The 22,872-nt window shown below is 44.6% G+C and overlaps 1 protein-coding gene across 6 annotated transcripts in view; it reads right to left on the bottom strand.

Annotated features, from left to right (window-relative positions):
• celsr1a (cadherin EGF LAG seven-pass G-type receptor 1a) overlaps window positions 1-22,872 on the bottom strand; it is an 89,925-nt gene that overhangs the window by 35,818 nt on the left and 31,235 nt on the right. For 4 of the 6 annotated variants that reach the window (XM_056424705.1, XM_056424704.1, XM_056424707.1 and 1 more), the window contains exons 2-7: window positions 20,721-21,076; window positions 20,344-20,632; window positions 16,444-16,666; window positions 14,690-14,805; window positions 13,153-13,241; window positions 4,868-4,948 (exon numbers count right to left, since the gene is read on the bottom strand). In XM_056424705.1, coding sequence (XP_056280680.1) covers window positions 4,868-4,948; window positions 13,153-13,241; window positions 14,690-14,805; window positions 16,444-16,666; window positions 20,344-20,632; window positions 20,721-21,076 — 1,154 coding nt within the window. The remainder of the gene's footprint in view (window positions 1-4,867; window positions 4,949-13,152; window positions 13,242-14,689; window positions 14,806-16,443; window positions 16,667-20,343; window positions 20,633-20,720; window positions 21,077-22,872) is intronic. The other 2 variants (XM_056424709.1, XM_056424708.1) reach the window with 1 other exon arrangement.

Below are 22,872 nucleotides of genomic sequence, written 5' to 3'. Positions count from 1 at the left end.
GCATTCTATCTTCCGATGAGCAATTATAAGGAGGTATACTGTACAATTGTATCGCAATACTAAATCACCGGAGTAGCCCTTTAGAGCTATCGCACATACAATTATTTAAGGAATTAAAACTACTACTATTCAAAACCACTTACATATTAAGCAAATGAAGTAAGCAAGTTAAGATTGATAGAATAATATTGGATTCTCTGGATTATAAATGCATATTGTTCCACACAAACACCTTTCTATCTGCTGTTTATTTTGAATCTTGAACCATGATCTTTGCTTTAAAACATAATAAACTCCCTTTATTAAAATCTTTGCATTTGATGCAATGTCCGTAATTGAACATTTGTGTTCCGTTAGCTAAGTGTGTGTTAGCTGAGCCACGACTGCCTGTGGTTTCAGGCTTCGCTCTGACCCCGGGTTCTAGCGTGCACTCGGCCCTCCGCATTGAGAGGCCCCCGTGAGAGTCTCTCATTTACCCTCCGCCCGACGGTTGAAGATTCCCTCTCTCTAAGGCGTCGTCACCAGGGGCGATAGGCTTGCTGACGCCATGGCAACACACTTGATCCCACAGCTCGCCACAAAGACGAGGAGGGCAGAGGGCGCGGGCTGACGGAGGGCCTGAAACACGGCGAGAAAACACCCGCACCTTCGCCAGAGAGGACTGAGCTGCTTTTCTACACACTGACGCGGGACATGGATTCTCCAGAGCAAACACACCCCCACACACACACACACACACACACACACACACACACACACACACACACACATACATACACATTGAACACAGCGTGCATTCCTCAGACAGAAGTGATTGATTTTCACTGTTCGCTGTCGTCTTCGGCTTCTTTGAGTTAAGGAGTGTCTGTCATTTAGTTGCAGAAGCCTAACAAGGAACAGGTAATTGGAAGAGGAAAAAGAGCACACACACACACACACACACACACACACACATTACCACACACTAACACCTGTCAAAGCCGACATGATAACTCAACCAGCCCCGTGGCCGGGAAAAAGAGCCTTGCTGCACAGATTGAGTTCCATGCTGAACATAGTTCGACAGCTTCGCCAAAAAAACACCTTGAACTCTGTCACAAGGAGCAACTAATGACCAGTGAATATGTGTGAGAGTGAGTGAGTGAGTGAGTGAGTGAGTGAAAGAGTGAGTGAGTGAGAGTGAGTGAGTGAGTGAGTGAGTGAGAGAGTGAGTGAGTGAGACTTTGTGTGTGTGTTTGCGGATTGTGGAAAGGATGTCTGCAGAATGTGTTTAAACGTGAGTGTTGAGTGAGCAAGAGGCAAGCTTGTTTATGTGTGTGTGTGTGTGTGTGTGTGTGTTTGTGAGGCAGGAGGTGGCTAGCGGAGCTGCATACGGCCTTGCAGTCCATTCTGATAATAAAGGAAGTATTGTGCACAGCGTTTTATTTTATTTGGGCTTGCCAGAGGAAATGCCATTGTTTCTCTGACTCCGGTATTAAAACTACACTTGATGGATATTTGAAAATGCGATCTCCCGATGCTTTAAGGCGTGCACGCCTGTGCGTGTGTGTGTGTGTGTGCGCGTGCGTGCGTGCGTTTTGGCTAGTGTGACCCACCTTCCCTCTGGCAGCAAAAGACTCATGTCATGTCCACATTACCTCACCTGCCTTCTGGCAATGTAAACCTAGTAGTGTGAATTATTCAAACACACACACACACGGAGTTCCCGGAGGCTTCCCGGTCGGCTACGACGTCCCGCGTTCAAGCCTATATCTTACTGCTGTCCTCATCGTCACACCACACCTCCATCTATCAGGGTACCAGATGGGCAGCGGCCATTGTTGGCTCGTAGCTTTCGAGCGGCAAAACAAATGCGTGGAGGACACACACACTGAGGTGAGGGTAACTGTATCCTGTTTGGAACGGCCCGAGGAAAATTCCTTGTACAACGTGACAAACATGGCCAGCTGCCTGTTCCCCGACATCAATGGGATCGCCTTCTGATTGAATGCTTGTCGACGGCTCTGTAGTGCATATTTTACAAGCAGGTTCTGTCTCTTTGACTTATGACGCACAATTCATCTTTAGATCAAGTACCTTGGATCAGGATGCAAGGTACTTGATGATTTGATTTGTTGCAGTTTTGCATTTGAAACCACATTTTTTGACGCTCATGAAACAGAAACGCCATTTGGTTCCACATTTCTTAGCTCGCAAACACGATGAGGGCAGTGCGAACTATTAGGATTTTGATGCTGCTGTTTTGCACCAACGTTTCGTTGTCAAAGCTCATATCATCGATATAGTTGAACAGACAATACGTGTCATTAGCAACAAATAATGCAATGATGATGGGGGTGGGGAAAGTTTATCCTTCAAGCAATAAAAATGTTTTTATCCATTCATTGCTTACTTTCTCCAGAAGACAAATTAAAGGATCACTGTCATGTCATGAGAGTGTTATAAAACTTTTCATCTGAGGAATGGGCTTTAAAATGAAAAAAATCTAACTATCTTATACTATAGCACAAAATAACAGGCAGTTTTTTACTATGTATAAATATGAATAAATATATATATTTTTTAATTTCAGCTAATTTTAATCCTTCATACTCTAGATCGAAAAAATAAGCTCATTTTAATTCTTCATACTCTAAATGCAAAACGTGCATCTAGATCTGACCTCTGAGACAGCGGTTGCTGTCCAGTGACCATCTCACCGTTATCTAAACATCGAGAGCACGACATCAAGCGCTTCAGGATCACGAGGAGTGATGCCAACGCTTAGCAGTAAAAAGCAGTGGCGCAATAAAACTGAACTTGATAGGGATCATATCAGAGATAAGGGATTCACATTAGTGGAAAGAGATAAGATGAGGAAACAGAGAGACAAAGGAAGCGGAGGATGAGGAGGAGGAGGATGCATTGGTGCCAGGAGAATAGAGTGGTTATAAACTACATGTGGATGTGTTCTCTCTCTCTTAACATCCTTTTTATCTCTCTTCCCCCCAATAAAATTCCACTGTCTGTCCGTCCCTATCAACTTTAATAAGAGGTTTAGTTCATGCTAGTTGAGGTGTGTGAAATCTCCTCCTCCCAGTGACACACACACACACACACACTCCCCTTACATCAAATGAGAGCGAGGGAGAAATATCAAAATAAGAGAAGTTAAAGACTTGTGAGAGGGCGAGAGATGTAGTGGGTCAGTCATTCACGTCTGAAGGCGGTCTGCAGCGACAGATTTATCGTCATTCCTCAATGACACAGTAACGACTGGTACCTCATTCATCCTGACAAACACACACACACACACACACACATTAATGTCAGCACTTAAAGGTTCTGCTGATGTGGGCGTTTTAAGAATGAGTGGTAACATCTGTGTCGAGACCCCCCTGAGCTGAGCTTTTCTCTCCCTGTAGCTCGAGGCTAAGCTAACGGTCTATGCTGGAATAGCACCGCGGAGCTTAACCGAGGCTATAGCATTATGTTGGTCTACAGAGAGGCCACAATACTGTTTGGAAACAAGTTAAATATCCCATGTGATCTTCACAGCTGATCCACAACCGATACCCCAGGTAACTAAAGCACGGACCTGGTAATTGAGGGCAGTTTAGCTCGTTAGCCCTGAGCTGTATATATAGCTTATCAACAGCTTAGCTTTTGCAAAGCGAGAAGAGGTCACTAAATGACACGGTGTCAGCGTGGATTACGCTGCTCATGAAGGCGAAAGACCCCCAACTCAGGGCTGGGGTTATGAAGTCAGTGTTTAAGTGAATTTCTGAGGGGGATTATCCCATAGTAAAACATGTCACTAATGCTATTCAGGGAACTGGGGTTACACACAGAATATATATATATATATATATATATATATATATATATATATATGGTGTGAGGGATATGTTATGCCTACGTTGCTGAAATCTAAGTGGCCTCATTGCTCGGAAAAAAATCTTTTAAATATGATGATTATAATGTTAAATATGTTTACTGTTAACCCGGACCCACACCCACATACAAACACCCACACACACCCACAGACAAACACCCACACACACACACACACACACACCCACACAACCACACACACAGACACATACACACATACACACTCACATAGCCACAGGTGCAGAAACCTGCTTTTTGTCTCTATTAGTTCCCGGTATTATTTATCTAATTATCCAATTAATACCGAAGACTTAGACAGATTAGAGATCTTAGTGTAACAGAGGAGAAGCTAAATGACAAATTGTAATCCCTTAAACTAAACTGCAGCCTTGCGGGCCCAGAGATACTGGTTGTCCGTGCTCATTACTGGAACCATCTCTGAACATAGCTAATCCTCCTGGCAGAATCGATGATTCAGCTGCCGAGGAAAAGACAATGCTCAGTGCGTGTCTACCAACCTGTCTGTCCTCCTGCCAAGGCTGAGACAGGTTTAGCTCACCTGAACAAACTTCAATGGAAGAAGCCGAGGAAGGCTGTTACTGTGCGTCATTTCTGCCTCTCCTTACCGAACACACAGGCCCCTCTTTCGTTTAAAAGGTCAACAAAGAAGTCACATGTCGATATCGGAGACAGAAGAAAGCCAAGTCACATTGGAACTGCCCACCACCAAGTCGACACACCTTCTAGGGCCAAACTAAATCAGAAAAACACACCAAAATCCACTTCAGCCTCTTCATTAGTCCAGACCAGACCATCGCCAGGCTAAATTCAAACTAACACCTGAGTGTTAGAGGCCATGTTACCTCTGTGTCTCTGTGGTTAGCATCTACAGTAGAGTTAGTCCAGGAGACTGGACCAGAAGCAGAGCAGGGACCACGTTAGATCCCCGGGAGAAAGAGCACCAGTGGGGACTAGGCTAGAGGTCAGAGGTTACCTCCTTCTGATTGAGCTCCAGCCAGACAGTATAGAGCGGGAGCCGCAGGGCCCCAGTGGAGTCCACCAGACTCCCCCCGCCCTGGGAGAGAGACACCGTGAGAGAGAGAGACCTCATTAGACCTGCAGCCCACAACAAAGCCATGTCACTATGTGTGTGTTGTGTTGTGTTGTCATGTTTCTTTCTCCTGTGGTAAATCTAGGTCAGGCAGTATATGTTTAGTATCAATGGCCAATAATTCCATAATAACCTTTCAGCATATTGTAATTCAAGGGTCTGAGAAAAAACGACACATTTTGGATCTGCTTTCAGTTCCAAAAAGTTATTTATTTGTGTCTAGTGTATGTTCTACAAATGCAGATGCACGTTCACATGCCTTCAGATGGAGAAAGCCTCATTCAACAGCAGAATAAATAACCTTCAAGAATAGTTGCTTTTCCAGCATGGCAACAACTGCCTAAACTGAAAAACAACCCCCCAAAAAGGGAGACAGACTTATCAAAAAGAGAGTTTTGAGAGATGGCGCCAAAATGTTGCCAATAGTGGAGCCTTCAGCTCATGGCTGCAGAAAACATCCTTTTCTCTCCATCTATCTCACATGCGGTTCTTGGCAGGCGGCTAAACTATTAACAGTTCCTCCCCAATCTCTGAAATGCTTCAGGAGGGTTGTATTTTCAAATTATATTTAGTCTTCTACAGACAACTGCCTACAATGATAACGGACTTGAATTATAATGTGCTGAAAGGTTATTATAGAATTTTTGCTCAATAATGCCCAACATAGAGCTTTAACACCCGTGAATATACAGCATGGCAGAAGATACACTACCGTTCAAAAGTTTGGGGTCATCCAGACAATTTTGTGTCTTCCATGAAAACTCACTTTTATTTATCAAATGAATTGAAAATTTAATAGAAAATATAGTCAAGACATTGACAAGGTAAGAAATAATGATTAATATTTGAAGTATTAATTTTGTTCTTCAAACTTCAAGCTCAAAGGAAGGCCAGTTGTATAGCTTATATCACCAGCATAACTGTTTTCAGCTGTGCTAACATAATTGCACAAGGGTTTTCTAATCAGATATTAGTCTTCTAAGGCGATTAGCAAACACAATGTACCATTAGAACACTGGAGTGATAGTTGATGGAAATGGACCTCTATACACCTATGGAGATATTTCATTAGAAACCAGACGTTTCCACCTAGAATAGTCATTTACCACATTAACAATGTATAGTGTGTGTTTTTGATGAATGTTATCTTTATTGAAAAAACAGTGCTTTTCTTTGAAAAATAAAGACATTTCTAAGTGACCCCAAACTTTTGAACGGTAGTGTATATGAAGACAGATATCGCTGAGTGCATGGACTACATGGACTGCATGCATGTGTGTGTGTGTGTGTGTGTGTGTGTGAGTGTGTGTGTGTGTGTGCAGACGAATGCCCGCAGGAGTGTCTGTGGTTGGATTCGCAACCAGATAATTTGACACACTTAACAGCATCCAAAGTAAAACTTTTCCTTCCTGCCCACTTCAAAAACATCTCTCCCACAATAGGGCCACAACTCATGCACCGCCGCCTTCTGACAAAGATGTCTCTGTCAGATTTATATAGAGTTGAGGATTACTTCTCTTTGCTATGAATTTACAACCGGAAAAACACAGGGAACAAGTATTTGAAAAAAAAAACATAGGTTGTTACACCCAATCGACACAGAGCATGGTTTTACAAGCATGTTTTCATGCTGCAGTACTAGATAAATATGTGCCATAATAATGGTAATGAGTGATTAGAAGCACTTAGCAACATGTCCCCTTTACTTTGTTTGAATAGTCACGGCTACAGTTAGAAGCCTTGTAATTATTAAAGCAATTGTTCATGGTTCTTAAATGCAACGTGTGTGTTTATAGGTGATGATAACCTTTGTTTGAGGTCTGGGGAAAACTGCGACAAGGAGAACAAAGAATAACATGGCCCCTTCCTCTCAAAACACACCCAGCCGGGGGGATGTAGGGTCTGGGGCTTCACCTCAAAATATAACTACTTCACCTCCAAAAGCACAAACATGCACCCGTGTCTGTGAGCAGACAACGCAGCCCCTTGTCAGAACACACTCCAGTGTTTCCCCTAGGTTTCCAGCTTCAGGGGGCGGGACCGACCGACACAAACACATGTTGGTGTTCACATACCTGCAAACTCATGAGGGATGTTATGTTCACTCGCTTTGGCGATGCTATATTTTGATAGTTATTAAGTGTGTAGGAGTTAAAGAAAAGACGGTTATGGCTAGCGCCGTTTAGCTAGCGGATGCTAATCGCGCGCTAGTGTTTTTAGCATCAGTAACCTTGCCTGAGAATTCCATTCCATTGTCTCTGACATATGTCTGTGGCAGCGAACCAGAGTCTATAACTAGAAGTGATTTCCAGCAGGATCCAGCGCCCCTTCTGTAAACAGAAGGGCTGCTGGGTACGAAACGGCTGACACAGTGTGCTAGCAGTACCCCTAGCGGTAGCATTCGGAGCATGACGGAGAGACGTCTCCCGGTGTCAGTGTGGGTTTCCTCCGAGCACTTCGGTTTCCCCCACCAAGAGACAGGCACACACATTGTGGCCGCCTGTCACTCTCTCCCTGGGAAAAAACCCATTCTCTATGTTTGAAATAAGATAACAAAGAACATATACTTTAGTTCTTTTTAAATATATATTATTGTTTTTTTAAATAATATTAAAATGAAGTATAAACAGGTTTCCTGGTGGAAGTCACTTCTTGTCAGTGCCTTTGATCTTCGTGACCACTGACAAGGTCACCATGGAAACATTGTCACTGACATATTGTGGGAACGAGTAACTGTCACTCGTCACTCTCTCACTGGTAAAAAAAAAAAACACTATATATATATATATATATATATATATATATATATATACAGTGTTTCCCCTAGGTTTACAGCTTCAGGGGGGCGGGACTAGTGCCGCTGCTAGCCATGTTGGTGCGGCGCGCGCATCGCTCAGCCGCGCGAGCCGAGAATTGTTGACGCTGGGGTTAGGGTTAGTGTGCGTGTGTGAGTGTGTCGCCATGACACAGTCACACACCTAATAAGGCATGCGTCTTTACGGCCACCCAGGAAAGGAACCCTTGACTATTAGCAATAAAACTGCAACACAAGGACTAAGATCGCAACTCCAAAACCACTCCCATGTGTGCGTGTCATAGACTGTGTGTGTGTTCATGTGTCATAGACTGTGTTTGTGCATGTGTGTGTGTGTCGTGGAAACCCAATATACTCTGGAACATCAACAAGGAGACAGAGAGAGAGAGATTACAGAGAAGAGGTTGCAGCTATTTATGTAACAGGACAGATGGAGAGAATCATGCAGAGCAGTTCTCCCTGATGACAACCATCAATTTGAAGCATGTACATTCTGCATCTGTAATTCAGGAAAATGTCTTAGATGATTGTGGCTTTGACCTGCAGCCAACCTCTGTTCCACCCATGTAACACTGGTGGTGTATATGAATATGAGCATGTCATGTAACGTATCAGTATATTATAAAAAGAATGCCCAACTGCTGTCTCTATGATCGATAGTTTGTATGTATATGACATATTGAATACGGCAGCTTTAAAAGCTTATCTTAAAAGCCTAAAAGCGTTGAAGGTTGTATGAATATTGCAGCGGGAGCCGTCTTTATGTGAGTTCCCCAGCAGCTTTCTAAATACAGCTGAGTGTTTCAGTTGTAGCAGCGGTGGAACGCGGAAAAAAAAGACACACTCAGCATATTTTAAAAGTACTTCATGCTATGCTGTGAAGTAATTTGCACGTATGTTCAGTTGATTAAAGTCCTGCCCTGTAAACAGCACCAGAGTGAGAGCCGGGGAGGAGCCGCAGGAGCAGAAAGAGTGAATATTTGGTACTCCCTAGTGATAAAAGCCAGCTAAGCCTGTCTGGGAATGCTGTCTATACACCCTCGCCATAAATATCATAGTTTATATGCTCATATTAGGCAGTGTAACACATTAACCTGTCGAACAGAAATTAGGCAACTACTGGAAACACACGGGCATGTCATGTGTGTAGTCATGCTAGGCTTCACTAAAAGTGGCAGCGTACAGATGGATCACACTTAATTAGAGTTTATTCAAAGCTGTGGTTTACACTTAATTGGTGTTCCACTCATGAGCATTTTTTCATACCGTATTCTTGTTTAAAGATAGCCAGTGAAACGTGAACGCACGATAGATATTCCTGCGAGTTCCTTCTTGTTTTTATTCTTCTCGTGTTAAATCATACCAACCAATAATATCAAGCAAACTCTGGCCTGGAACTGCAGGATTGTGGGCGTGGATCAGATGGGAGGCCGTCAGAACGTCACCTCTTCAGTCACCGCTCGGAATTTAAAAGGTTCACATGGTGGAGTCTGAAGAGCAACAGCCACTATATAATCACTGTGTTTAAGTCTGGTTTGCAAGTGTTTGCTCAATGCAGAAAAAGTTTGATAAAACATTTGTGACTCAAGGTCCCTTTGCTCTTGCTTTCCCAAAGATTTCAACTGCACCTCACACTCTCGGAGCATGGACCTTGAGGTACAATTGTTCTGTCAGAATACTATTTATAAGGTCCTGAATTTAGAAATAGTTTCTTTCAAGGTAAAACCTCTATCGTGTGATAATATTTTCTTGAAATGGACAGATTTTACTGTATTTTTCATTCTTCGTCTATTCTGAATCTATTCTATCCTGTGGAATCCATGCAGGTGGCTTGGCAGACACGATGATGAGAGGACTGACATCCTGCAGTCTCCAGCTAAATAACATCATTTCCTGCAACAAAAGCCATCATTTCCTGCACTTAGCACACATCAAAACCCAAGACAAAGATTACCCATCTACACACTTCATCTGTGTGTTTGTGTTTCCTGGTTAAATGTCTTTTTCTTACACATTCGACTGTCCTTGAGGCTCTGCACCAAGGAATAAAAAAATGTCTTTGTCTTCGATTGCGTAACATCTCTAATAGCGGTACGGACATATGCACATTTACAAAAAGAAACACACACACACACACACATTCAGAGTAGTGCTCTATTTGTCCCCCCCCCCCCCCACACACACACATACACACAGATGTCACAGCTTTTCCAACCGACCCAGATCCCCGCAACAATGGCAAGTCCATGCTTGTTGTCATGCCAACCCTCCCCCGACCTTTGACCTCCTGGTTCTTCTGAAGAGAGCAGCAGCGGATTTCAAAGAGGGGCACCCATAAAACCTTCAGCCGCGCCATCATCTGACCCAGTAAATACCCGCCTGTGCGTGCGTGAGTGTAAAGTGTGAGGTTGCCGTTGGGACCGTTACAAAACAACAACTGGGGGTTTGTGTGGGACAAACAACCCGGCATTGAGCTGCACCGTCTATCTGTGAAAGTAAAGTATTACTAGGTCTCTTTTTCTTAGTAACAACAAGCTATTTTCAAACTAGTGATTTGGGTTGCACCATGAAATAATATCTTAAGTAATAGGCATCTGTATCTCTGTTTCATCACAATCATCACAAGGTGTAACATAACTGCCCAATAACAGTTTAAAGAGGCATATTACTTTATTTAGATGTGCATATGTTTAGAGTTTGAGATTACGCTAACATAACCGACCCTATTTGGTAATATAGGTGTTATTTTTGTGAAATGCAGTTTACAATCTGGCTAGTTTACGCACTTTTTATTCAAAAGAATCTGAGTGCCAGAGAGCCAGTCGATAGTTACTATACTATAATAAAAAAGAAAACAGCTGACAGTGATTTAACATAAAGGCCTTTTACTGAATAAAAAGGTTTTAAAAGAGTCCAGAAACAAAGCTGACATTAGCTTTGCCAGCTAGTATAGTGAGCTACACAACAGTTAACCAACTGGCAGCTATAGGTTGTAGATATAATATTACGTGTATAATCTCTATGTCTACGTGTTTGTAAACACTTAACTTAACTTATAAGTTATATATAAATATATCTCACTAGCTGGAGGAACTGGCTACTGCTCTCTAAACAATAACGCCTATCAATCACCAGTAACCACCATGACCAAATCTCTTTATTTATGATAGCCGAAGCCCCTGGAAAGCTCCAAGAAAGATAACACAGGCAACATTATTTATGTTTGTGTTTGCATGACTTGAATCTGGATTGCATCAGTTTGAGAATCGGGCTCTGATCTTCTTTCTTGTCTCTATCTGTGCTATTCAAGCAATGCTAGCGACACACATGAATGTGTGTGTGAGAGCTCCAGCATGCGCGGCGGACATATATATGTGTGTGCGACTCCATTTACATCCATGCATTCACATGTCAACACATCTGATCTATTGTGAGAACAGTTCTGCTTTCTGCCATATACATTTCCACTGGGCCCTTCGGCAACTGATGTGGGATTAAATTACCATCAGTCAATCCCACTTCTGATCATTCAGCGCATGAAGAGAAATTGCCTCGTGTCAGTTCTGCGGTCGGCCGCGGGATAATTTATGGGAATGTGTCACCAGCTTTGCAAATCACTGGCCTGTATTAAGACTGGCATTAGATCTTTACACGCTCAGTCAGGGTACACCCTCATAATACTGGTGTAATATGTGTGTGTGTGGTGTGTGTGTCAACTTGTATCTGCAGGTTCACAGAAGCGAAGCGGAAGCTTGTAGGATCAGTAACGCTAAATAAATCAGGAGAGAAAAACTTGCGCAGAACTTGAACAAAGCAGGAAATCTATTCGGCTGTGGGAATTAATCTCTCGTTGCCTTGGAGACATCCCTACGAACACAAGACAAACGGAGCGAAGACGCGTTCAGTGCCGACAAATAATCCGCCAATAATACCTGTGGTAGTCAGGGGGCGTGCAGCAACGTTAACAGAGCGCTGCGCGGTCCAAGCTATCGTCTCTAGCAACAAAGAGGCCGTGCCGTTAAACAGATACACACAATACTCAAACAATAGATACACATGTGACCCTGCGGCTAACATGCTACAGCACGGCAGCCTGATTCATCACCTTTGATGGAAACGTTCCTGTCAGGGCTAACAAGGATGCTATAGGACAGGTGACCAACCTGTGAAATGTGACACGCTGTGCATTGTTGGCTCGCGTTAGGCCAAGAAGCAAGTTGGCAAAAACACACACAGGTGCTGCTGATATATAACACTGCAAGTCTCGGGATGCTACGGCTGCCAGCGTCGGATACATGAAGGAATAGCCGGAAGAGGATATGAATGAATGAATAGAGGGATCGATGTCCTTTTGTCAGAGCATTGCAAATGCTTACCAGTTAGCATGTTAGCTTCAAAAGGCTAGGGAATAACGTGTCCACGAGGCGTGTGTCGTCTATTTGATAATGGTTGCCATACTATAATTCATCTTTCATCCTTAACATTCCCATTTCTATGACGATAGACCACTAAAAACTTGAAAACAATGATTGGATCTGCGTGTATCTTATTTCCCGTCTGGGTAAACATTATAAGAGCAATGCCTGGAGGCTCTGGAAGTTGGTTGGAAAGTAACACCAGCACTTGACTGCACTGTAAGCCCTTCCAATACAATATTACACCTGAAGTGGACACATGAGCCAGGTTGTGAAATAATCGCCGTGTCTCGTCGGGGGTTGGTCTTCGCACAGAAGCAAGAAGAACATCGTGGGAACGTCTTGAAACACCAACGTGTCTTGGGGTTAAACGAAGAAGAGGAAATAAATCCTTCCGTTTAAATTGAGATAGCGGCATCATGAAAGAATCCCGACACATGTAGGCAATCTACCCTCGAATGAGAATATATACTTGAACTTGAAAATACCGCAGATGAACTTTTGAACCGTGGAGCTGCAGCCGGGCTTCAGAGGGTCTTTCAGAAGAGCTGAGCCATAATTCAGTGTGGAAGGCTGAGGCAGAGGGCTGAGCCGGAGTCAGCGTTCACGTCATTAGTCAAACCTGCAATGTCTGATTCGGCAGCCTAAAAAAAAGCCACATTTCAATATATTTTACTCCCACGATACGACTCCTGAACTTCTAAATACTGGCTAGGTGTCATCTCGATGGGCTGTGCAGTTTAAGAGGAAACAAATGCTAAATTCAGCTTGATATTTCCGCATTAAAAACTCTCCAAAGCAAACTCTGAAGGGGCAGCATCTCGTGCTATCTTACGTTTGTCAAGTGCAATTTTCACTGAACAAGGGAGAGGAGGAGGAGGAGGAGGAGGAGGAGGAGGAGGAGGAGCGGCGGTCGATCGGGTGATTAAGTTCCTTACCTTGTTGTAGTAATGGAGCTGGACAGAGTGCCACTGGCCGTCACTGACCCCTCCTGGGATGTAGGGAAACACTGTGGTCTTTGTCTCACCTGGAGGGAAGAAGAGAGGAGAGGAGAGAAGAGAGTGGAGGATAAACAAGTGCCAGTGTGGGATGAAGGATCGGGGAGAGGAATTAAGAATGGAGGGAAAAGGGAACGGGAGAGGAAAGTGAGTTAAACAGCGGAAGTTTAATGTGAATATAATGTCATTTATATGGCTGAGCGCTGCTCGTGCTGAACGCTCACATGATTTTCTACTTCACTCTGCATATTCCACAGGTTATTGATAAATTACCTTGAAAGGCAAACTTGACACACACATACACACACACACACACACATCGTGATCATAAATCAACTGGGAAAGTCAGTATGAATCTGTCGTATCAATGGCTCTCAGGGAGAAGATTGCGCAGCACAATGGCAGCAGATTTGCTGAGGGTTTACTCTGTTTGTCAAGGGCAGGAGCAATCTGGGCAGGAATCCACCGCTCTGGAAATCAGCAAACAGTCAATTTATGTGTGTGTGTGTGTGTGTGTTTGACAGAGAGGGTTAATAAGTGACGCCTCAGTTTTTCTGGGTGTGCACGTGAGAAAAATAAGAAGGAAAAAAAAGAGGGCGAAGGTTGTGGCAGTGACCGTGTGTCCTACTTCACCGATCGTTTGTTTACTATACTTCATTAAGACGGGGCAACAGAAACACTGCAAGCAGATCAAAGGCTCTCCTCCCACTCTATTTTATGACTCATTAATTGGGTATTTATTTTTAACGAGCCGCGCATTCAACATTTGATAAGATTTCAGATTTGCAGTCGGGCACGAGCGCTTGGCTCGGGGCCCGAACCAGCTTCCCCCCACATAATCATATCGAGATGGATCTTCCCTGCAAGGAACCATGGGAAAGTCGGCCTGCTCTGAAAACAACAGTCACAAAGCGTTTGATCTGCTTTCCAACAGATGCCACCTTGAATAATGATCGTACGTCAGTTTGATTCAGTGGTGGAAATAAACTAAAATCATTTACTCAAGTACTTTACTGAATTTTGAAGTACTTTTAATTCACTTTCCATTTTCGGTTTATTTATACTTCTTCTACAATTCAGAAGCAAATATATTGTATGTTTTACTCTGCTGCATTCTTACTTTGCAGATTCAGATTAATAATACAAAATATAGTCAACAAATAGAATATGATGTATCATAATGGGTTCAGATGAGATCTTTGAAAAGATGTAAAAGATCTGAGCACTCACAAACACACACACACACACACACACACACACACAAAAAGTGCATGTTGATAAGAGTTATCCAGTCGGCTCTTTGTGAAAGTCACTTTAGATAAAGCTCTCTTGCACTTGTGTTAATCTACTAACAATGGAGCTGATATTACCAGCAATTACTTGAAGTGGTCCTCACACATTCATTAGAACACACACACACACACACACACACACACACACACACACACACACACACACACACACTATGGGGACTAACCTCCAGAGAAGGTGAGCTGGACCTGCTCGTCAATGATCTCCAGAGCGATGAAGTCGTGTTTTTCATTGAATCTGCCGTTGTAGAGGAGCAGAGCGCTCCTCTCTCTGGTAGCAAACCTGGAGACAGACGGGATTTTAGAGATTATTTTAGATTACTTTAGTTCTTTTCTTGTATACATGTGAAACAACTGTGCGACTAACATTGGAAATCAACCCAAAGATGGAGGGACAGTATGTGGTACCTTAGTACAGGTTGGGTTTCAATTGAAAAAAGTTAATAGAAGGGATTTATTTGTCCGATTTTAAATATAAAACAATGTATATTCAGCTTTCTCACCCACAAACGGTTGAGTGGATTTCAACTGTTGTTCTCTGCTCTAGCTCACGTTTCCTGTCACATTTCAAAGCACCTCAAGTCAAACAGGGTGGCACCGAGCGGTTTAAGGCCTCGCAGATAGCGCCATGATGAAAGGGCCGAGGGGGCTCTTGAGGAAAAGTAACTTGGAAAGCAAAGACAGGATGTGTAAGAGCCAGCGGGCCGCAGACAGGAAACAGTTCCCCTGCCTTGGATGATGCATGAGTGTGTCCACGTGTGAGGAGGGGGAGAAAGACCTGGTTAATACCTACCGGAGCTCCACGAGGGGCTCAAAGGTCACATTGCTCTTTGTGCGCCTCTGTGTTAGCAGTGTAAGGTGAGGGCAGAGGAGTCAGCCGGCAGATGCCAGCGGAGGAAGTCAGGATGGCTGTTCCCAAACACTGATAAGGGAAACACATCGCGCAGCCTTTCCTGTTTTCACCGCGCTGCAAACCTTTCCTCACCGCCACGGTGTCGACAAACTCCCATCATCCAACCCATCTCACCTATTACTGGTAACGAAAGTTTCGATAAAAAACATTTCCCCCCTCATAATATTTACTGCGTCGCAGACTTGCCGAGCAAAGGTTATCTTCCTCCAGCCATTTCACAAGCGCACCTCACAACGTTGCGTATCTGTGTGTGTGTGTATGTGTGTGTGTCGTCTTTGCTTTTATGTGAGAGGTGGGAACCGGGACACAATGGAAAAGTGTGTCCATGTCTCGTCAAGCCCCAGTTGACACACTTCAGCTCGGCGAACTCTGCTGCTTTTATGTGTGCAGCAACACACTGCTACTGCGGGTATCCCCGCTGTGCGCTGCCGTCGCCGAAAAGGTGACGGCAAAGAAATGTTATTCGGTAAGTTTAACAGCCGGGAATTTTGTAAATCATAATTTTTTATAATTTTGTATGAATCATCTCATGGGAAACTTTATAAGTGATACACAGAATTTAAATAGTTGGAGAATTGTCTTTTTTTCATAGCTAACGAGGCCGCAATCATTAGCATGGGACCTGTTAGCATCAGAGTATTTTAGCAAAATATCATGCGCACTATGTTGCCGTCGAGGGCATATTGAAGAGCCATTTTACACAACTCTTGTTTTAAAACAAGCTGGAATTATTTCAAAGTTGGTAAACGTCAAAGCTAAAGCTAATGTATCTATTTTAGCTAGCTTTAGCTAAAAAAGTGTTGCTAGCTTTAGCTAGATTTGCCACTGTTCACATTGTAAATGTCCTGGGGGAGCTGAACCCTTAAAGGGCTTAGCAACAGTGACTGATGGGAACGAGGCTCAGCAGGCGTTTCCTTTATCGACAGGATGGTCGTTTGTTTGAAAAAAATGACATTTAAAAAAAAGACAAAAAGAGGAACGAAGAAAGGAATCAGGTAAAGTACTTACATGAAGGAGACGGTGAAGTGGAACCTTTGTCGCAGGCCTCTGAAGGTGATGAAGGACTGTCCCGGGAAGCTGCGGGTGGTCATCTCGCAGTAGGGTTTCTCGAACTCCCCCGGTGAACACTGGCACATGAAGCCGCCCGCCAGCCGGTTGACACACTGGCCGCCGTTCTTACACACACCGGGCTCACAGCGGCCCGACGATACATTCACCTCGCAGTGCTCGCCTAAGAGAAGAAAGGGGAATTGGTTGTCATTATATTTTATTTATTTTTGAGATCTTCCTTGCACCTTGTCTGGATACGACGTGTGTGTTGCAATTGCAGTGCATTTAAATGATAAATTACTTGTCATAACATCATCTCATCAATCCCGTATCATCATTTTATCTTTTCTGTGAGGCGTGTTTTCCTCCGTCGACTGAAATACAGATCATCTGTTTGGAATCCAGTTGTTTTAACAAGCACACTCATACTCATACTCCTCATGAGTCTGCATCAGTTTTATGTTGTTATGGTCTTTTTTACCATCTGCATCCAAATGTTGGCAACAACGACAAAGCCTTGTTTATAGGTTTTTCTGGGAAGTGCAGCAGATACTTTTAAGCCATATAAAGATAACCAAAATCTTTCTCAGTGTAACTAGGCGGTGAAGAAAAAAAAGGAGGTACCGAGAGTCCCTGCCCAAGAATGCTTCTCCAGCATGTATGAATGACTACGACGGTGGCCTCACCTCTGTGGTCACAGGGTGGCAACCTCACCCCAAACCTCAAATCCCTCCCCACCCCATCCCCCAGGGCCCCCCCCCCTCCCCCCCTGCACACACACCACCACTGTGTGGTGGCCAGGTTCAGGCTCAACACCATCGTTTGCGGATGACATGTGGGGTGGTGGGCCTGATGACCGACGACAGCGAGAAGGCCTACCTGGAGGAAGTTGCAACGCTGATTGTGGACTTGGACTTGGGGAGGACAAACAGACAGACTCGTACTCACCACTGGGGGGACTACTACTGAGAGTGTGGAGGCGGTATAATACCTGGAGTCCACATCACCGAGGATCTGACATGGTCAACAAACACAGACAACTCGCTGCAGGGGACAGAAAGGCTCAGAGAGAAAGTAGTGGCTGGGGACTACTATTTGGATCCACACACCCCCCCCAGCAGGACTTGTACACCAGAGGTGCAGAACCAGAGCGGCAGGACTCACACACCCCCCCCCCCCACATAGACCCACACAACTGCCCCTCTTATTTTTTGTAAATAGTGTGTACTTGTGCTTGCACATTCCTGCTGAGCATTGCCACTTTCATTTCCTAGCTTGGCTTTTATAAAGTCTCAGAAAACATCACTCTTGAATGAACATTCCTACAATTGAATGTCTCTCGTCCGCTCTCCCTCAAACACTTCTTTGTGTCCAACCTTTACCAGAATAATCAAGGGAGTTTTTTTCCCATTTAGATTCGACATATGCATCTACTTTATCGGTCTGTGGGATCAATCATCAGATCAATCATCAGTGCATCGGTGCAAACACACTGCATTCCCTACTGTCAGTGGATTTCGTCGGAGTTTAAGAGATTTCTGCAAATATGACTGTTGAAAGAAATACAAAATAGGGATAAGCCCTTTGTTTCAGAACGACCGATTCTTTAAAAAAAACTTGACTTCATCAGAACCCTGTGGGTTTTTCCACACATTTTTGCATTTATTTTGTGATTTGCCACAAGTCTGTCCTTCGCTAAACAAGTTCAAGGCTGCATATTGATATGAAATGTATGATATTATATCATCTAATTCAGTTAATTGCTGCAGGGGGGGTCTGTTCATGGGAAATTCCTCCTAAATGTGACTCTGTGACTCTAGCTCGGTTTCCTGGCTCGGCTTGCATAAATTCCTCCGCTAATACACCAGCACTGACTGGAATAATATTTGTGATGGGTGCCTCTGTGTCCCATGCAGTGTTGTGTGTCAACCTGCTGTCCAGACAAGATCTCTCCACCCAGGATACACACACAGATCCCCAACACCACAGCCTGGAACCAGCTAATGGCCCCTCTCTCCTCAGTATAATCCTCTTTTTTTTCCGAGGGAGGAATTATAAGGATCTGTTTCCCTGTATTGTAGGAAACCCAAGGAGGATAGAGCGGGCCCCCCTTGTCATCAGTCCAATAATGGGCCCTGATGGGCCCTGACAATCTGGAGTTGAACTGTGACCTTCAAAGAGGGGATACCGCAATGCAGGTAAGGGAAATATGAAGGGTGAGTAGAGAAGACGGACACGGGGAGCAGGAGGAGAAGGCGAGAGAGGGCCGGTGAGGGACAAAGGCCGGTAGAGTCAGGTAATTACATCAGATAAGATGGAGGAAGAGAAGCAGAGGAGAGGTGGAGTGTTGGGAGAGACAGAAGAGAAGCAGGCATGACGGCTGTCAGAGGCCCTCCCTGCTCTATTAGGGAGAGACAGAGACTCAGACACTGTCAGGTATCAGATGAACCAGGGGGAAGTAGGGGAGGAAGATCACTGACATCGGGAAATATTTCGGAAAGTGAATTCAATGGGAATGATGAAAGCTTCCGAGGCTCATGGACCATGTGAATACTGTGCAGAGTAACTGTAACTGTGCCAGCTTCCAGGCAGAGCTTTGAGTACATCAGTTCGAATATTTTCAAATTTGGTTGGTATTTGGAGGGCTTCTTCTTCCCCTCCTGCTTTTATCTGTCGAATCTTGACAATGTGTCTTCGGTTTTTCGGCTCACTGATTTATGAGGATTACCTGAGAATCTGTATATTTACCAATAGTCTTTAATCCACAGACAATACCTGTTCTCCTAATGTATATTCCTCTAAAAACAATGACACACTTTGAAACAATAGGCATGGATGGCATGACCTCCAAGTCACACAGAAACAGTGGATTATGTAGATGTAAAATGTTCATGGTTATAGTAATGAGGAATATCTGCCTTTTAGTCCAGTGATTGCCTCTGCATGGTGTCCATATTTCACAATATCATGATTATTTAAAGTTAAAAAAAACCTCAAATGTTCTCAGAGCTAACGTAGTTTTGGTGAATGGGTTAAGTAATATGTGAGATCTGGTATAGTCAGCATTCCGTACACTACTACAGCAATAAATCATTTCCCCTGCCTGCACCGGGGTCGACCTCAAACTACAACAAAAGTTGCTGAGAGGTTTACAACCTGTCAGTGCGGTTTAGCACATTTTTACTAGTCTTTAAAATCTTTGACAGAAAGGATATGAGCCTGTGCACCTACTTATAAAAGACAGAGAGGCCTTTTTCTTCTGTGCTGACTATTACACCATTGAATGTGTTGTTACTCTGTAGTGATTCTTTCTGGTCACATGACATCTATTCTTCTGTCCATCCTGGAGAGGGATCCTCCTCTGTTGGTCTTCCCTTTTTTCCCTATGAAAGTTTGTTTTTCAATTTTTTTGTTTTTTTCCTGATCTAATGTGAGGTCAAAGGTCAGGGATGTCTATGTGTACAGATTGTAAAGCCCTCTGAGGCAAATTTGTAATTTGTGATAACGGGCTATACTAAATAAATTGAATTGAATTGAATTATTACACACAGGCAATTACCAAATATGCGTAAATTGATTTAAAGCATTAAAATATTTTAGTTGACATACTTTTGTCCAATAATCTATTGTACTTACAAAATAATACAAATAAATAAACAGGTATCAAATGTAATAGTTGACTTAACAGTGATAGTCTCACCACCTTTCTCGAATAATATGCAAGCTATGAATTATTTTGAAAAAGTAGGGAAATATTCCTATGATTGCGAGGCAAATGATGCCAACAGTTGAGCGATTTTTTAAATAAACATGACGATTTATTTAATTTTCTTTTTTTCTTCCGCGTAGTAGACTCACCGGTGAAGTCTTCCATGCACTCGCAGGTGTACCCTCCCTCTCTGCTGCGGCACCTCCCGTTGTTCTTGCAGGGTCCCGAGTAGCAGAGGTCGATCTCGGTCTCGCAGTAGTCGCCGGTGAATCCGAGCGGGCAGCGGCAACGCAGCCCGTTGATTGGGTGGATGGGCCGGAACAGAACCGTGTCGGAGGCGATGAAGGGAGGCGAGCTGTCGAACTTCAGCACCGACACACACTTCATGTAGTTCTCACAGGGCTCCCGCAGGCAGATGTTGTCGTCGAACGGCAACACCTGGAGAGACGGGAGACATCACGGCCTTAAAAATTGAGAATTACGGAGTACGGAGAATTTGAATACTTTGCACTTGAACGCGCGTTACCTCCTGCGAGGATATCATCCTGAGCAGAGTCCTGTTGAGGTAGATATGCTCTTGAAGCTCCTCGGAGGGGAAGAACGCCCCGTAACCCGAGGCGCCGCCGGGCTGCAGCGCCGAGAAGGTCACGTTGAGGATGGAGCCCTGCACGTCGGTGTCGTTCTGGATGTTGAACACGAACACCGCCTCCCGCTTGGTGGAGAGCACGGCGGCCACGCCCTCCAGGAAGCGGCTGAGCAGCGGAGACAGGAAGCGCTCCTGGGACATGTTCTCCAGACGCACCGTGATGCTGTTGGTCAGCATGTCGTCGGTGATGATGGTGACCCGCAGCGTGCAGAGGGCGACCACGTGATGGAGGCCATCTGGAAGGAAGAGAGAGGGAGAGACGTCATGTTGCCGTCAACGCAACAGGTTGACATGCGACGGATTAAACACGCTGACCAGCGAGTCCTCAGGACACGAGGCCAGGTTTCAGCGAGGTGAGCGCTTTCTGTTTCAAGAACGGTTAAGCCGACAACCCACACACACACGTACGCACGCACACACACACACACACACAGCCAAAGTTCACATGAAATAAAAGCAAAAGGCAACTGTGATGTGGTCCTGCACCAGAACACAGGCGTATTGATTCCCTTCCTGTAGTAGTGTGTGTTTAAGTCTCACATATTTCTCAACGATTATCAAGTTACACTGAGAGTTGATTTCCTGCCTAACTGCTCGTCCTTTATGCCACCGGACAACAACACACACACACACACACACACACACAGGTTGCAAATTCAAAGTTAAATAGTGGGAAAACATCTGTTAAAATCGAAGTTCACACAAAATGAAAGCACAAAGCAACTGTGATGAGATCCTGCACCAGAACACAGGCGTATTGATTGACTTCCTGTATATAAGTCTCACATATTTCTCAACCATTATCAAGTTACACTGAGACTTGATTTACTGCCTAACTGCTCCTCCTTTATGCCACCGGACAACTGCCTCCGTCTCCTCCGCTCATGTTCCCGATCACTCGTATCTCTGATTGGCTTGTTTGTTCTTCACTGGACCACAGTGACCTAAATATTGTTTCCGAATGACATGTCTGCACCGTATTTGTTAATATAAAAATATTCATGTGAATAATAATAGAAGAGGCTGAATTACCGCACTAAATGTGTGGTCGTTGTCTTTGAACAGGAACATGTTGTTACTGTGTGAAGCTTCAACTCAATACCGGTTGGACCCAATCCTATATCGTCTACCCTCTCGAACCCTCTCTACGCCGCAGCTTAACAGATTGACTTGTGTACTTGTGTAACACTTTTGCCGCTAGATTGAATTAAGTAGTAGCCGGGTCGGGGTGGATTCGGTCTGATTCAAGCCCCGGCTTGGAGTAATTGGATCAGGGTAGGATTTCTGCCCCTGGGGAGGGTCGGGTCTGGTTTTATACCTACTTCTGGCACAACTGTAAGCTCTGGTGCCGATGGACAGGAACAGGAGGCTATCGGCTGCAGAGGGCACAGACTGGGTGAAGTACAGCTGACAACAGGTGGTGGGGCCAGATGAAATCTGCAGGGGCGGGAGGGAGGGTGGGGGGGGTAATGCTGTTGAAACGGGGCAGGGAGATGGGTCGGATTGCACAGCTTTGCTGCACCACACAGAGCACATGAGTGTGTCGTGTGTGTATGGGAGGGAGGGGGTTCCGGGTCATGGTGGGGTTCGGCCCCAGGTGGCCCGTCACTCTCAGACGTAGATGAGGTCATTTCTCAGGACCCTAGTTCTGCTCACACAGTCAATCAGAGCAGGGTGTGGACAGGCCCGGCTAGTCTCGAGCTAACCGCTAACCAGATCCAACTGCAGCGGGGAACACATGACTAGGCCCGGCCAGCTCGGTGCAGCCGGTGGGACGCACACACACACACACACACACACACACACACACAGACCCACATTAAGGAGTTCCTCCGCAGGACGGTGACATCAAGCAGCAGCTGTAACGCGCCACTCAATCAACAAGGCGCTGACTGTCTGTGCATTTGTTTCGCTGCAGCGCTGCACACCTGTCTCTCCCTCGAGAAAACCCTCTTATCCCACTTGCTGCCAGAGATCCAACCAACTGACAGTTCTCACACACACACACACACACATACAGCCACACACACAC

Source organism: Pseudoliparis swirei, chromosome 10 (assembly GCF_029220125.1).
Source record: "Pseudoliparis swirei isolate HS2019 ecotype Mariana Trench chromosome 10, NWPU_hadal_v1, whole genome shotgun sequence".
In the NCBI taxonomy this organism is placed as follows: domain Eukaryota; kingdom Metazoa; phylum Chordata; class Actinopteri; order Perciformes; family Liparidae; genus Pseudoliparis; species Pseudoliparis swirei.
Note: the sequence above shows the minus strand (reverse complement) of the source record. Positions and strands in the feature narration are given on the sequence as shown.